At 39.8% G+C, this 18,431-nt stretch overlaps 1 protein-coding gene across 1 annotated transcript in view; it reads left to right on the forward strand.

Annotated features, from left to right (window-relative positions):
- Window positions 1–18,431, forward strand: part of LOC124269101 (twitchin-like) — a 164,493-nt gene that overhangs the window by 22,130 nt on the left and 123,932 nt on the right. Inside the window, 2 exon segments of the mRNA XM_046704118.1 lie at window positions 3,876–4,210; window positions 11,417–11,432. Of these exon segments, the coding sequence (XP_046560074.1) occupies window positions 3,898–4,210; window positions 11,417–11,432 (329 nt within the window). The 5' untranslated portion in view covers window positions 3,876–3,897.

The raw sequence follows: 18,431 nt of genomic DNA on the forward strand, positions 1-18,431 counted from the left end.
ACATTCAGCCATCAGGAGACATAGGTTGTGAAGAGGCTGTTGCAGCCAGCACGTCGACACTCCCTTCAGAAGGAGCTCTTGGTGTACCTAAGTAGAGTTGTTAGCGGAGCATCTATATGCATCAAAGGCTGCTCCTGATGGGCACAGTCGGGAACATAGAAAGAAGAAATTGAATTTTAACTGCATAACATTTCGGGAAGGATATTATACTTTCGTGTGGTGAGATAGCATACTCTCCTAATTAGCCAAGATAAAACCCTGACCCTGTCTGATGAAGTTTTATTTAATCACTTTGGCGTCTTTGGATTTGTGAGTTTGTAAACTGGAATGTTACACACAGTGAAGGTATATGAGAACGGAACAGCGTTGGTTGAATGTTGAGGTTCTAATGTCAATACTTTATGTAGACTCTGGACTCCAGCACGGACCCTGACTCCAATAAAACAACGTGAAAAACACTAAATATTATCTCCATCTTCCAGAAGTAACCTGACACACACCATCTACTTCACTGAGCGGTTTTATGGGTAACATACATGGTTGATGTACTGAACATATTGTCATCGGGCTGTGCAGTAGTCCCCCTCAGTGTGTGTTTTGATAGTATACCCGAGAAAAAAACGTTTTATTCAGTTCTAAGTAATTGTGATAAGATAGGTAAATTTTATCACATTAACGACCCAGCTGTTATCTTCAAATGTCACGGTTTTGCATATGTTTAGAGTAGTAATAAAATACCTATATCCATCTGAGAACCCTGAGAAATAATCCCAAAATGTATCCCAATAGATAACCAGGCAGATGGTACGGATTCATACAGTTAAGACCCAAAGCGAATCATCTTTCCTCTTTAGTCTCCGTGGCTGTGGACCACAATCAATTACCATTCGCAACGAGTGTGTTTTTCTCTGTTTTACAATAGTCCATGTCACAGCGCTCCAGCTATGGTGGTTTCAGGCAACATTCCTCAGGTTTTTGGCAGAGTAAGACACTCGGCACACGCTTCATCTCCTGCAGCAGACGATACTGCAAGCAGACGACTCCCTTCTCCATTCGCCCGCCAAATTAGTCGGCTGCTGTGCGTGCATCGTTGTTGCCGAGTTAGCACTTTCTACCTCAGCCGGTGCCGCTCTGAACAAATAAAGTCAACGTAGGAAAGCCTGGATTGGCATTTCATGGTTCTTCTGTGATAAGTCTTAGGTTCTTGTAGACCTAGCCCGAGGCATGTCTGTAGGTGATGCATGAACCTTTTCCACGGTATCAAACAGGCTGTCATGTTTCATTATCGGAATATATTGTTAACGTTCAGCTGAAATATCGTCTTCCCTTTATCTGATTAACTACCTCTATTTCTTGGGTTGCTCCGTCGTTGTAAATTCTGAAGCGAATATGGATCGTTTTTGTGGGGTTTTGCCAGCCTGATGACATATAGTAACGCTGAAAACATACTAAAGTTGTCCTCACGTGTATTTGCACACCGTTGCATAAAAAAGCATGTACAAATTCACTTTCTGATTCCCATCGAGAAACACCTTGCATGTTATGGCGTCAGTGCATTTAGCTGAGTCAGCGGTTTTCACCGCCATTTTGTTTTAAGAACTTTAGGCAAAAGTCTTTAGTTGTATTTTGTTTGGCGAAATACAAAACGTTAACGTGTTTTAGAATATTTTATCCCATGAATGTGATACCTTTTCAATAACATTTCCTATTTTTTTACTTTGAATGGAAGCCACACAGTTTTAGAAGGGCGCATTACGATTCTGAAAGATCTCATGGAGGTAAAACAGATACGTGTGTTCAAGTATAATACTTCAAGAGAGCATCATTAAATAGCGATAAAATATATCTATGTGACGTGCAATCTCATAAATACACAAACCAGAGTTTAATTGGGGCTATTTGGAAATCTTCCAAGGTCACTGCCAGATTTGATAATGGATAATGGCATGCCACTCGTTCACCCAGTCTCGTCTTTCACTGACATAAGGTTAGTTTTATCATGGGTAATGATCATATGATTGTGTTCATTCTTACAATTACCAATCTATTGTCTGTGCATTTAATTATGTTTTGTTTGTTTATCTTCTGTGTGTGAAAACCTGCTGGGTTAAGTCAAGTATGTTATATCTGTTGGACTGTTTGGAAGTTTTGAATGGATGACGCCAATTCTGCAGCTGCGAGCTTCAAATACGTGCATTTAAATCTTAGTTTGAAGGCAACACCCAAACATTGGCCGACATGCCTCTTCTTAAATAACAGTTTTATTCGGTTTATGGTCGAAGTTTGTCTAATGGATTGTATGGGTGGGTCTGAATTGGACATTCAATTGTAAAGTCGTCCACCGGTGTTCATCTCAATTACCCGAGTTTTCCGGAATGGCTGTGTGGCGAGATGAGAACAACTGATGGTAAATAAACAGGAGTTATCTGTCCTGGAATACAATCAGCAGGGCGTTCATGTCGGATCGCCCGCCAGTTTAATACGTGGATTTCAAGGAGAATCTGTGTAAATGTCAGTCACATTGCTAGTTATGGGTGTATCTGGTGAGGTTTGGATGGTTGTTTGGAACTGTCTTAACCTAAAGCAAGAGATTGGTTCTAGGCGTGACAAGTTGTAGTACTCAAAGACCCCGATGGGTTGAAGGGAATTCGCTTGAGAATGCCTACTCATCTGGATAATGTCCATTTATTAATGCTTAAGACCCGATTATAATCATGTTAAAGTAATTGCCATTCTCTTTAAATTATCACAGCTCGTTTAACTGTATTATCGCTTGGGTTCATCCTAACGCTCTAACGTACATGATCTTGATGTCATGACGATCGTGGTTTCAATACTTTAAACATTGTCCTTGTCGCGTAAAAGGACATGATTGCAATTTGATAGGTACTCATAAACAGGGGCTAATGAACTGTACAATAGACTCCTATTCACTATATGATCTCAGTTGTTATAATCATTAGTATCATCATCATCATCTTCATCAGTGTTCAAGACACTGGTCCATAGATGTCCGAACTTAGAGTCCTCTTCCAAGGAGTTCAAGGGAGGTCGCTGCAGGCACGATAGTATGCAGAGAATGACCATTGAATTCATTATACAGTTGTTTCCTTGGTGGATGACCTTCGCATGGTTCCAAGCAAGCATGGCCTTCTGTCATTTCAGAAGATCTCTTCGATGACCCTCATCTGCTACAGGTGTCACACATATAAGATAACAACAAAATTGAAATATCTCATAGCACTTTTCTTTCTGTCCAACATTAGAAACTTCTATATTAACAAGGCTCGTCATGGTTCATGTGTTCGGGGACACTTAATGCAGTCTTCAAATATTCTTTGACTAACCTCACAGAACATCCTTTGTAAGATCCACGTTTTTGTGTACTTTATGTTAGACTTGCTTTTTATACACAGGTTGAAATCATATTGGAACATCTAACAGGTTAGATGAGATGTCCAACCTGTCAATAAGAAATACACAGCTATGTTAATATCTTCATATCCCATAACCCGTGAAGATCAGGGTTACAACTGGTCTCCAGCAACCCATTCTTGTCGAAGAGACGACTAACGAGATCGGGTGGTCAGGCTCGCAGACTTGGTTGACACGCGTCATAGCATCCCATTTGCAAAGATCGGTGCTCATGATCACTGAATTGTCTGGTCCAGACTGGAGTATTTACAGACAGCCGCCATATGGCTGTAATATTGCTGAGTGCGGCGTTAAACAAGCAAACAACCAACTCATGACGTTGATCACTGAATTGTCTGGTCCAGACTGGAGTATTTACAGACATCTACATTTACAAACAAACATCATATCCCATATGGTCTGACATTTTACGATTTTAACAAACACCTTCTCCATTCCAGGTAGCTAGCGGGCGATATCATCATGGGGGTGGGAGACGACGTGGCCCCCCGCTTCACTCAGAAACCGTCACTACGACAGGCGGACAATGGACAACGACTTATATTCGAGTGCGCCCTTGAGGCTTCTCCTAAACCGGACATCTCCTGGTTTCGGGGTACAACAGCCATTACGGGATCAGACAGGATTAAAATGCGGGTAGACCCCGCCGGTGGAAGTGCATTCAAAGTGATTATGGAAATAGTAAACGTGACACAGGGAGATGCTGGTACCTACAAGGTTGTAGCCAAGAACAGACTGGGAGAGGTCTCAGCTTCCATAAACCTGAATTTCAGCGGTAAGGTATTTTGTGTTTCACGTGCGATAGGGGGCGATGGGGTAGCCTAGTGGTTAAAGCGTTCGCTCGTCACGCCGAAGGCCCGGGTTCGATTCCCCACATGGGAACAATGTATGAAGCCCATTTCTCGTGTAAAACATTACTCACACACTCCTAAGAACGTGATACGATTCTTCTCAAATGTTGTTTATCAGGGTTGCACCATCCACATTCTTAGACCTCACTTGTTTTTGCACGTCTCTGAGAAGGGTGCCACCGGTTAGTCAGTCTGCACTTTTCGCGAACACCTGGTATCATCACCTTTGGAAACAAATTCATGAACGGATATGAGTATAAATATGTGTATATATGATATGTTTGGCATCGTAATATGGCAGTTTCTTATAAATATTGAAATAGTTGATCCGCCTTAATGTATTCCCTTGGGTGCAGGCCATTAGCACTTGTCTTATCCTGAAAGAGACAAACTTTCATGAAATATCAGTAGTGATATATTTGAGCCAATGGCGTCAGAGCTGAATTTGCGTCTGTCTGCTCTTTAGTATTGTCTTCCGAATAACTTTAAAGTGCGCAACGTGAAATCTGAAGGGATGGGTATTATTATCAATGATCTAGACACATAAATGTAGGAACCAGTTAAGGTTACAGAGCTGTTCTAAAAGGAATTAGTGGACGTATGTAGCGACCAGAACATGCACTAAATCATATTCCGCACATCGATCGCTTGAAGTTTTAGTGTTAACCGGGAGCTGCACCGCAGTAAAAAGGGTTTTACGAAATTGTGGACTATTTATCCCAGTCTTGGATGGTGTAAGGAACGTCGTTAAGGTTTCACACAATCTGTCACACAAAAACAGCCCCTGTTTGGCGTAAGATGTATCGGGTGATAGGCGTCTGGTATATGTGCTGATTGCTGTACGCGCCGTGGGCTCGTTCCAAGAAGCATCTTACGACAATCGTAAGTCAGTATCAGATTACAGGGTTACGAACGTCTTAGCCAGAGACCGCTTTGTGGAACGACCCTTGGGTCACATAAACAGAAAAAAACGTCGAGTTTTCTCGTGCAAATTGGAATAATCAGCGGGTAATGGCGGCTCCACGTTCACCGGAAATGAATCAGATGATTAAATTCGCTTCACTGCGCATCTGTGTTATCGCGCCACGCAATACCGCCAAATATGATAGAGAGATATTTATCATGTTAATTGCAACACTGCGTTATCTGACGTTATTCCTAAAGGGTTAAAAAATTATAGACATGATAATTTGGCTCATTGCCAGCCAACAACAGCTGTATTTTTTACGACGATGCACAAATTCCTATCGCGAATTGTTTTTAGTATCGTCTGCCGGCTCTGGTAGGGTGTATTTAGCCGGAAGCCGTCTGCCGTGGTTATGACGCAGATTTATAGGAACCTGACTTAACAGAAAGCATATTTTTCTGTTTCATCAACCTTGCCCTTCATAATAAACAGCAATTTAGTCCCTCGGAGCAGGTTTATTGAATAATTGAACTATGTTTACTCGTGCATACATAAACACACACCACGCCCAGTATGGAATTATGAGCTGTATCTGCACATCGTTGTGGATAGGTGTGCAGCTGTGTTGTATATGGTTTGATGGACACATTATCAACGCTGCAAGTGGCCAGGAAAAGCTAAGCGAAGTGATTCACATGTCTGTGACCTTGAAAAAAAAGCCCAAAGAGTTTTGATACTGAGCTTTGGCAAGATCCAGATAGTCCCGCCCAAAACTATTTTTTCACAGATATGCGATATCATGCTCATTTTCGTGACATGGGTAAGCTCGTGGACAGAATTAATCTTTCGATATTTATTGTACATGTTCCAAAAGATACAGGCGATGAAAGTTCCAAGTGAATGAAATCAACCAGGATTTCTTGCCAAGAAAATTACGTGCAGTATCAAGGCCATCGATGAACTAGGGTACGGATACTGTTATTCAATAGACCCGTGTCCTTGACCTGACAGGTTCTAGACTCTCTCAGGTGAATCGGTTCAGATACTATCGCCCCTTGAAGACTGCTGTCTTTCGAATCTTTAAACTGAACTCTATATAGCAGTAGGACTTATGTACTTAGTTGCTTCAGGTGTAGGACAGGTTTTAACATGTTTGGAAGTGTATGGATGAACGTGGGTCGTAACCATTTAAGCGATGTACCGAGCATCTGCTGGGTTGGATGGACAATTTGGCTGTGATCTGAATCTGCAGAAACCCGTGAAGGTCCAGGTTAGAATAGTGATCATCAGTTACCCATGCTTGTCATAAGAGGCGACTAACGGGATCAGGTGGTCAGGCTCACTGACTTGGTTGACACATGTCATCGGTTCCCAATTGCGCAGATCGATGCTCATACTGTTGATCACTGTATCGTCTTGTCCAGACTCCATTATTTACAGACCGCCGCCATAGAGCTGGAATATTGCTGAGTGCGGCGTAAAACTTAACTCACTCACTCACCGAATCTGCTGACAACATTCGTGTGGGCTCTCCTTCAATAGTTTAAGCGCCAAGTCCTTACCATTAACAAAACACATCCAAGTAGATTCTATTTTGTGTTGATGAATAAATGTTAAATTGTGATGATACTGGGTGTTCGCGGAAAGGTGAGCATATCCTGTCCCACCAGTAACACCCGTTAGAAGGAAAATGCAATCATATATTTGGGATTAAAAAACAAACCGCTATTGTTTTCACAACCTTAGTTTCATTTGTCTTCAAATAGACTCCAAACATAAAATAAATTATGTATATATTTGTCTCTGTGGTTCAGGGTCCCGTTCCGTCCCTAGTATGGTGATCTACCTTCAGTTGTTGGCGATCTATAGCCCAATTGTACATTGTATTGTCCAGAAATAAGTTTCTACTTTTAAAGATATATGCTAGCTAGTTTTAACTCAATCTGTGATAATCTAGTGGTTTTACTGTCATTCGTTGACAGGGTTTTATATATTATATGTATGTATTATAAATTTAGAACTAGTTTTAGTCAGGATATGGCTGAAATATTGCCGATGTGACTTTAAATCTTAACTCACTCACTCACTCAGGGTCCCGTTCCACACAGCGATCGTAGCACTAACGTGATCGTAACTCCCATACTTTAACATAGACTTACGACTGTCGTAGGCTACGATCGCTTTGAGGAACGGGGCCCAGGTTACTTCTGACACGAAACTTGATAATACGATTAAATAAAGTTGATACTTTGGTTGAAACGTGGTCATATTTTACTGTATGTATTGGATAGATGGAAGAATGGGGTGGGTGAGTTTAGTTTAACGCCGCTTTTAGTAATATTCCTGCAATATCACGACGGGGAACACCAGAAATGGGCTTCACACATTTTACCCATGTGAGGAATTGAACGCCTTCAGCGTGACGAGCGAACGCTTTAACCGCTAGGGTTACCCGCTACCATACCGCCCCTGGAAGGATGGATGTATGGATGGATGGATGGATGGATGGATATTGTAATTCCGTGGACCACAGACTGAAAGTAATAACATTCAGTTCAGTTACTTGTAACTACAATCTTAAAGCGCAAAGGTAACCATATTGAGCCCATGCTCAAAGAGAAAAGTTAATTCCTAATTATGTACACTCGCGACTAATGTGATAATGAGTAAATATAAATAACATTTATGTCAGTTCCTTTATTTGTTTAATACATAACGAAGTTGGTATCCATAATCATCTTCTACTCATGTTCATCACTTCCCTTCTTCTAAACACCTCTGATTCCAATGATTACAGTTTTGTTGTTAACATAAATAAGTCTGAGTTTGAAACTGAACCTTGGCGCACTCCAATTCAACTTCAGTCAGCAAGTGAAACATAATATCTACAATATACTGTCGGTACTATACGTAAACAATGTCAGAGCCATGAAACGTTAGCTCAACGCCTTCAAATTCATTCATGTCTTGTAAAATGTAAGCCCTATGACGTCACAGTTTAATAAGCGCCAGATATTCCTCGACATCCTAATTACAGGCAAGGATATCTTCAAGCCTAAATACACCAAACATATGTCGGTGCATGCAATATAACTGAAGTGTTTACTAGCGTCCTACAACGTGATGCCATGGCGGTTATTTGTGCACATACCGCACAGGACGTTTTCCTCGCGAGAAAGTAAAATATTTTATATGGCGCACATGTAAATCTTTGATGACAAGCGTTCCTTTTACACGTTCAGCCACTCAGGGAAATCTGGAGGCCTTTGATAAACGTGTATTGGAGAGAGCAGTGTTGCAGGCCCACCTAGACGTCTCGATAAATCTTTGTAACGATAGCCCAAGAACAACCTCGTGCATAGCTTGAATTCTCAAACGGATTGGCAAGTGGATTTTAGGACAAGCTCCGCGCAGTGTCAAACTCCGTGCTGCTGTTATTTATGATGATGTCTCGACCATGTGTAGGAGCTTGAACTGGACGTTATCTCCGTGGCGTTGCTCCCGACAGGAAGATAGATGGCACCATGGCCCACCACCCATATACACTGACCCCTCGCTGATAAATGATGTCAGTATTTCTGTGTTGTTTGTATACAGCAGTCATTACAACCATGCAGTAGTTCCCGTAGTATCTGCGCGGAGAGGTAGCACAGTGGATGATGTGTTCGCTCATCACAGAACACCCGGGTTCGATTCCCGAAATGGGTGCAGCATGTTAAGTCCATTTCTTTATATCCCCTGCCGTCATGCTGATGATTGTGGATTATCCGTGGAGAGTTTTATAAGCATTACACAGAGACGAACCTCCTGACTCCGAACTCCGATCTTTAGACCGTAGCTGTTGAGAAAATCCATGTATACATTAGGACATCTCCCCATCCCAGTAATCGTTACAACAGAAAGATTAAATTCTGGAGATTTTCACATTAGGAAATCGAAATCGACTTATGCATATAATTTGGCGGTACATGTATTTACACCGCACTGATGATACAGCGTCCTAATCTAGTCAGATATCATTTTAAATACAGTAAAGTATATCGAACTAATATCATTTCGTTATAACCGTTGTTCCTTTTCATGAGTAGTATGTATAGCAGATTGCCAGAACCAAAAAATGTTCGTTACATCCGGCAGTTCGTTACATCCGGCAGTTCAGTTCGTTATATCCGGCAGTTCGTTACATCCGGCAGTTCGTTATATCCGGCAGTTCGTTACATCCGGCAGTTCGTTATATCCGACAGTTCGTTATATCCGGCAGTTCGTTATATCCACCATTCGTTATTCGTTATATCCGGCAGTTCGTTATAACCGTCAGTTCGTTATATCCGACAGTTCGTTATAACCGTCAGTTCGTTATATCCGTCAGTTCGTTATATCCGTCAGTTCGTTATATCCGTAAGCGAGCGTGTTCGTGATAAACGTAGTCAACTGTATTATTGTTTGTTAAAGTACTGAGGATGTTTATAGTACATTATATATCTTATATTGCCAGTCATATTTTTCCCAAAATATTGTAATAAAGTACTTTCATATTCAATTCTAAATACGATACGATATGAAATATAAACTTTGACCCACACCCGGTGCCATGCTGTTCGTTGTTATGCAATATATTTCATTTTGAATGCATTTCTTACCAAACATTTTTATCTCAGAAAAGGTGAATTACAGCAAGACAACTGCATCTAAAATATGCAACGCGTTTCCAAATTGGAGATCAAAGGTCTGCCACATGTGCAATTACAAAAGAGCATCTTACGGGCACCTGTTGCGCAATGCTAAGTACGCGGAAGAAACGTACCGTCTCATCTTCCAGAGCATCTCAGTCGGATGAATAAACAAACCGCATCCATGAAAACTCAATTGTTAGTGAAAAGTACACATTGTTTAAAGGGGCACCTGTTCTTCTGACAGGATACAGAGCTCTGCAGTACTCTTAGTGTATTTACACTAACCGCTTGAGGTTTTCCAGAACACTATAGGCATTTACACTCAAACTATGAGGTTAACCCTTAGTCTGAGAGCCAAACATCTCGATAGTCTGGTCTGTAGCCTCGAAGTTAACATTGTGTTATAAAGGGTTAAAGTGATATGATTTGAATAATTTGAATTCAATCGTTATTGGATGAAGAAAAAATTGATATTTTGGTGAATTATTCTTCGTTTGAAACGTGTTTTAATGCTATTTGAAGGGACGGTGAGGTTCAAGCGTTCGCCCATCGCACCAAAGATACGGGTTCGATTCCCCACATGGGTACGATATGTGAAGCCCATTTCTTGTGTACCCCGCCGTGATATTGCTGGAAATTGCTAAAAGCGGCGTAAAACTAAACTCACTCATTCTACATCTGAATATACGAGTGTTACGGTATGCAAGCGTTTCCCAACACGTCTAAGGTACTACGTATGAACATAATGTGCACCTGATATACCGTTGTAATCGAGTTAAATAGATCATTACGATACTAGAAGAGCGAACAACTGTATATAGGAGGAATTAAGCCTGAACGCTAGCCATAAACGTCAAACCTCAAATCACAATACTCTTAACACGAGAGGGTTCTTGTAGAACTTTAGATATTACATGTCTTTGAGACTGTGTTCACCTGGCCTTTGCAACATATACGAGTAAAACTGATCCTTGAAACAGGTGGAGACGTTCATTCACTTACACTGCAATATATTTTAACATTTAAAACACACTTATAGTTTATCCCTCTATTTGACAGTTTAGATTAAGGACTGGTAATTCAGACGGCATGGCAATGAGTTATAGCTCTTCTTTCCTTTTGAGCAAAAAACATTACGCGATAAATTACTGAATTACATGATGATAAATGCATTAGAGAGTAACATTAAGTCACAAGAAACCTGTTATTGAATTGTACTGAGTCAATAAACGAAAGCATGCCTCCTATATCATAAGGAAAATGTACGCCGGATTTTATAGATTTAACGCTGTGAATTATTTTACAGTGTTTGTAGGCCTGTAGGCAATGTTTTGTGAAGGTAGTATGTGTACAAGAGAGATTAAGCATGTAAGATATAGCTTTCAAGAGTTCTTTTTCCTGTATTAAATAAATATGTTGTCATTGGTAATATTTCGCAAATTTATCCATTCTTTCTATGTTTCCTGAATGTTTATATGAAATGGAATGTTACGTTTGGAGTGATTCGACTTTTGTTGATTTGACTAAAACTGTATTTTTTTCTGTTTCAGCTGGTCAGCAAAAACAGTAAGTCTTTTTTCTACTCTTTTCTGTTTTCTTTAAATAGTTGCCGACGGTTATCATAAAACCATCTCAGATAGAAACCTTTTTGTTTCCTCCCTTTTTTTTCATTTTCATGGCTGTGACATTCGTTCATATTTAATTTCATTATTGCCCTTACATCAACCGGTCCCTCAGCCAACTTTCATGCAATTACTGCATACGGTTCTAGTAGCTTGTGTATATTGCTTTCTGAGAATGTATCCCGAGTTCCCATATACCTCAAGACCGCCTCCGTGTTGTAGTGGTTAGAGCGTCCGCCCGGAGAGCGGAAGGTCGCGGGTTCGATCCCCGACCGCGTCATACCAAAACACGTTAAAATATGCTACTTGTTGGTCCCTGCCTGGCGCTCGGCATTAATGGGTACAACAAGGACTGGTCGGCTCGGAGTCAGTATAATGTGTCTGAGTAGGGTATTCATGCTTCACTGCGGCATGGTATCTGAGTGGGCTAGCACTATAAAACCAGCTTCAGTCTGGACTAGTACAAGCAGCCGCACATACACATACACACGCATGCACGTCGTCATATGAGCGAAATATTCTCAAGCACGACGTTAAACCCAATTCCACCACCACCACCATATACCTCATACGTACATGCAATATGTGAGCTGATCAGAATAACATTGCGCATTTGTCTCTACATAAAGGTGAGATAGAGAATGAAATGCACATGTATATTTGTGTTTCGGTGTACTCTCGGTAGTTGTCTTATATTCGTTCCCTCATACTTGGTTCTGAAGGTATTTACCGAAGACGAACCCAGGAGGTCCTCAGTTCAATATGTTCTGCACCTGTTATGAACTGACCCCCTACTACTCGCCCCGCACATCTGCTTATAGTCCATTTTGATTGGATGTAATACAAGAAAAACAGTGTTTGTTTCATCCGAGGGGCCATCTCAAAGACTTCTTGAAAGGTCATCGCTGGGGAAAAAATGAACATATATCAGCACATATCCGACATGAACTGTTATCTGAACAAACCAATATCACCTAAAACACAAAAACAGTATTTTCTCAATGTAGTCGGATATTTGAAAGATTATAAGAGGCTTAACACGTTTTTTAACTTTTGAAGGAAATGCCACTGCTTGCATCTCAATGCATATCGTCTTCCACTTCCTTCACCAGCATGACCTCGGTATCTACAGTTTTAGATTTTTTCGACACAAAAAAGGCTGCCGGTCTTAAGTTGTAGTGGTGATTATACCCGAGTAATCCCGTGCTGATTATGTGCTTTTGCCGGTGTGCGCGGGCAATAGACAGCCTCAGTGCCTCAGTACTATCGCGTATCACCTTCCCTTCTACGGTAAGCGGGTCTCCCTGTCTGGGTGCTGCAGCGAAGCTTGCTACAAGGGGAGGGAGGGAGGGTAATTACTCCACAGCTGAGGTCGCTCTGTGTGCATGTACCAGGTGCAGTTGTTGTAGATGTCGCTCACACCTCAGCTGGAGTTGAACGTAGCACATGAAATTTGTAGATTGTAGGTGTCGTCGAACCACACAGGTTTGGCCTGCAACATATCCTCAATGTTTAGTGAAGGTGGGATATAATGAGGACGGTGTAAAAGTGTATGTTTTATGATGGTGTTGGAGGGATCATTTAATGGGGATTGTTGAGGGGGGTCAGTGTACTTACCTGGGGTGTGGGTAGTTCAGTTGAGTCTAGTGCCACATCTTATGAGAGGGGTCTCCTTACCTGCAGTTATCTATATCACAAGGTTTAAGGGATAGTACCTGAATATATATAACATATAATATGTACAGTAACAAATAATCTATCTTGCTTCATTTCAGGCTTAAGCATTGTATTGAGAGCTAAGCAGTAGGCTAAATAATGTAGTTCAGGGACTGTGAGACAGACTATAGGTTAAAGGAGTGAAACTACGCACACGATTAACTGGATACATGTATGCATATGATTAATTGGATGGGTGTATGTATGAAATGAAGTGGGTTAACTTTAACATGGCATGAAGAGAGAGAATATTCAGTGGATGAATATTAGCATGACTTGAAGTAAGTGAATAGTTACATGACATGAAATGGGGCATGAAGCGGGTGAATATTAGCATGACTTGAAGTGGGTGAATATTAGCATGACTTGACGTGGGTGGATATTAACACGAAATAAAGTGGGTAAATATATTATTAACACAACATGAAGTGAGTTAATATTAACATCACACGAAGAGCGTGAATTAAGTGGGAATTAACTGTAAGGTAATTGTATGGATAGATACACTCGCATCATTAAGTAGGTGGATATAAGTACAACATGAAAGGGAATATGAGCATAACATCAAGTGGTTGGATGTTGGCATAACATTGAGAGCAGGAACATGATCGTGAATTTAAGAGGGTGAATATTACCGTAACATTAAGTGGATTGATATAGGCGAATTATTTAATGGGTGAATAGGAGTAAAGAAAGAGGATTAATATAAGCGTAACATTACGTGGGGAATATTAGTAACACATCCAGTGGGTAAATAATCATGGAAAAGAATAGGCATATAATATCAAGGAGATGAATATAAGCATAACATTGAGTGGGTGGACATTAATGTCACATCAGATCGATGAATATCCTTGGATCATCAAATCGAGGAATATTCGCATTACACTGAGAGGATGAATATGAATGTTACATTACGTGGATGAATATTGTTACGAAATTATGTGGACCAACATTTATATTACATTAGTGGACCGACATTTACATGATATTGAAAGGATCAACATTTACATTACATTAGTGGACCGACATTTACATCATATTGAGTGGACCAACATTTACATTACATTAGTGGATCGACATTTATATGACATTAAGTGGACCAACATTTACATTACATTAGTGGACCGACATTTATATGACATTAAGTGGACCGACATTTACATTACATTAGTGGACCGACATTTATAGGACATTAAGTGGACCGACATTTATATGACATTAAGTGGACCGACATTTACATTACATTAGTGGACCGACATTTATAGGACATTAAGTGGACCGACATTTACATTACATTAGTGGACCGACATTTATAGGACATTAAGATGGACCATTTATATGACATTAAGTGGACCGACATTTACATTACATTAGTGGACCGACATTTATAGGACATTAAGTGGACCGACATTTACATTACATTAGTGGACCGACATTTATATGACATAAAGTGGACCGACATTTATATGACATTAAGTGGACCGACATTTATATGACATTAAGTGGACCGACATTTATATGACATAAAGTGGACCGACATTTATATTACATTAGTGGACCGACATTTATAGGACATAAAGTGGACCGACATTTATATGACATTAAGTGGACCGACATTTATATGACATTAAGTGGACCAACATTTACATTACATTAGTGGACCGACATTTATATGACATAAAGTGGACCGACATTTATAGGACATTAAGTGGACCAACATTTACATTACATTAGTGGACCGACATTTATATGACATAAAGTGGACCGACATTTACATTACATTAGTGGACCGACATTTATAGGACATTAAGTGGACCGACATTTATAGGACATTAAGTGGACCGACATTTATAGGACATTAAGTGGACCAACATTTTTATGACATTACTGGACCAACATTTACATGACATTACTGACGTAATGTGACGGGAATGCACATGTTAGCATTGCGGAACAAATATAAACAACAAGTATACACATCAAATCATGACATTGTACAGTTGTACAGTCTTTGAGGAACGAATACTTAGAAACAAAATAACGTGAATATTAACAGGATTTTCAAACAAAATGTTAAGGTTATAAGTATATCCAGGTTTATAAATTACCGTTATAGACACGCATTTCACGTATGTTTTTCACATTTTGATCGACAGGCGAGAAATTGTAAAACATGTGTTAGGTTCTAATATTACAGGAAATGCGTTTTTTCTTCGCGGACACCAAGGTCACGTGACACGTGTCAGGATCTGTAAACTCTTCTTTAACTGCACTGGTATGCAATATCCAATTAGCTCCCTCCCTAAATATGCCCATATGGTTTTACTACGTGTTCTCCAGATGGGAAGTGAAAAATAATATGTTTTTGCTGATCCTGCTTGTTACGAATGTTTTTCGACAAACTTGTATGAAACAACCAAAATGTATTGGGCTGGGGCATTCGTAAGATCTCAGATAAGAAGATATGATCTCTTTACATCTACGTCATACATTCTGTACACGATTACGTGTCTTGTCTGTAAGCAATAGGCCCGTGTGCGTGGGTTTCATAAAAATGATAATTACATTAACACTAGCATTATATATAAATACATTAACAAGCTAGCTCTACTGTTTACTTCTCAAAATAATATTGTTATAAACAACCTTGCTAAATATATACTTTTAGCTATGAAAAAACGTATGAAATATTTTGCATTCTGCTGAGCTTGTGTTCACATCTTCGTCATATGAGCGAAATATTCTCAAGCACGACGTAAAACCCAATTTCACCTTGTGTTCACATCTCTGTACAAGTATACCTCTATGTTAATTCCGTCCCTTTTATGGCGGTTCATGTCATATCTTGAATCCTTCTGACATGTATGTGTATAAAGGGCCGGTGGCCCCCTTACTGAATAAACACACATCTCTCTCTCATTAACACCATTTTGAACATGAGAAAAGAAAATGAGACAGAGTTATGCCTGTGTATATATAGTAAACTACTCATTGTAGTTCGTCATAACCGTAGTTCGTTATAGGTATATGGGTACATTTCGACACAATACAACTGACAGGGACCGAGAGCAGTTCGATATATCAGTCAGTTCGTCATAACCGTAGTTCGTTATAGTTACATAGGTATAGGTATATTTCGACATAAATTTACAAGTGACAGGGACCGAAAACAGTTCGATATATCAGTCAGTTCGTCATAACCGTAGTTCGTTCTAAAACAAATACAGAAATATAAATTAAAGATCATTTATATGCGCGTTCGATATAAACGTTGATTACTATATACTGTTCAACACATCAGGCATGTTTTAGTTTAATTGCTGAAGCATATCAATGTTATCAACACCACTGAATGAGCCAGTTCTCAAGTAAGTCAAGGATCTGACAGTGACACGAATTAACAGTTATCAACGTTATCAATGGTAACAGGTTTTATCACGACATAAGCACCTGTCTGTGAATCAACCGCCCTCTTCACACAACCCCAACACTATACAGACCAGCCTGTGCTGCTGGCTCAGATAGAGACCCCTCTGTCAATGTCATGGGGGTAAGGTTGGGAGTCGGCAGGGGTCCTACAATATCTTATCACCCATGTTGTATGGTCATCTTGTAAATATGAGTGATATCGGCGAATGAAAGCTATTAACCCCTCAAAAGTGAAATATGGTTTGTTTTAATAGCCACCAATGCTGTCTAGCTGCGGGGTACATGGACGTATCTGACACACCCACTAATTATCTCAGTTTTTAAGTCTATTTCGCATGATGCCAAGATTGCCTAATTTGCTTGATGTGAATGGAAAGAGATGTTTAAAATACCCTGGGTTGGAACGGTTTCTACAGTTAAACAAATAAAACCTTTCAAATTCAGCCAGTATAATTACGTTATGGTCATTTTAGTAAATGTATCCATGGTCTTTAATGAAGAACAGCGTCTCTATTGCTATGTATTTACCTGTTCTTGCAAGATAAATGTTCCCAGACAAGATACAGATAAATAAAGAGTGCGACTAACAGAATCGAAGGAAATTAAATGAGTTGCAAATTATAAATATCGTGATTAATGTTTAAGCAATACTTCATCAATATAACATCCATTAAATGTTCCCCAATGTTCTTTGAACATTCCTAGGAATCTAAACTGATTTACACTGTGACGCTCACCCACTGAACTGCCAAACCACCCTGAACGCCAGAATTGATTACAAGGACACACAAATGTACTATTAATGTAAGTTACTTAAGAAAGGTTTTAATTTAACCCCATTCGATAAAGGACAGCCATGCCTGCTGAAAGAGATAGCGTCCAGATCCCTTCACTTACATGCCATCATGACGTTTTGCAAGACAAACCTGTAGCAATAGCATCAGTGAATTTATTTATGTAGTCATTGAAACCAAATACAAAAACATGCTGCGAGTGTCAGCATCGCCATTTGCTTCACAGATAACTTAATTAAAACAGTAGTTGTTAGTTTAATGTCAAACAACCACCTGCATCTGTCTGGAGGTAAATAAATGAATTGAAATTAAATCGCATCTGCTGTGGCATTTTTCCAGTGTGGGTGCTGAGTGCGAGTCGGTCTTTCAAATCCAAGTGCCATCTTACACAAATTAATTTTCGTGCTTATTAAGTCAATCCTTCAAATCCTGATGTCATGTAATAGAAATCAATGTCAGTGCTTACTGCAAGTCGATCCTTTAAATCCTGATGTGACCTTTAACATATAATTGACTGTGCTGTTTACAAGTCAGTCCTTCAAATATCTGATGTCATCTAGCATAAATTAATGTTAGTGCTTACTGCAAGTCGACCCTTTACATCCATTTACATCCAGCACATGGCTGACAGGATGATTATAAGTCAATCTTTCAAATTTGAGTGTCATCGCATACATTTAATATACACAGATTAGTATTCGTTGCTTTTAAAGATTTCTTCCCGATGTCCAAATTCAAAATGTAAGTGTAATGGGAATGCAGGTCTCAACAAATATCAAATGGAACCAAACTTTGGATAAAGAGTGCAACCGCATTTGACAATATGCCAGAGGTTATTCGATTGTGACAATATACAACATAAATGGGTTCGCCAATATATAAAAGCATTTGAAATGCTACAGAGAGGAAAGAGTCCATGCCGAGAGCATGGATGTCTAGAATGCTGGCCACCTGCGGAAGGTAACTTGCACTCGTGTATATCATGGCCAAACACGGACCAA

This window comes from Haliotis rubra, unplaced genomic scaffold (assembly GCF_003918875.1).
Source record: "Haliotis rubra isolate DU_JTF1 unplaced genomic scaffold, ASM391887v1 Scf142, whole genome shotgun sequence".
Classification (NCBI taxonomy): domain Eukaryota; kingdom Metazoa; phylum Mollusca; class Gastropoda; order Lepetellida; family Haliotidae; genus Haliotis; species Haliotis rubra.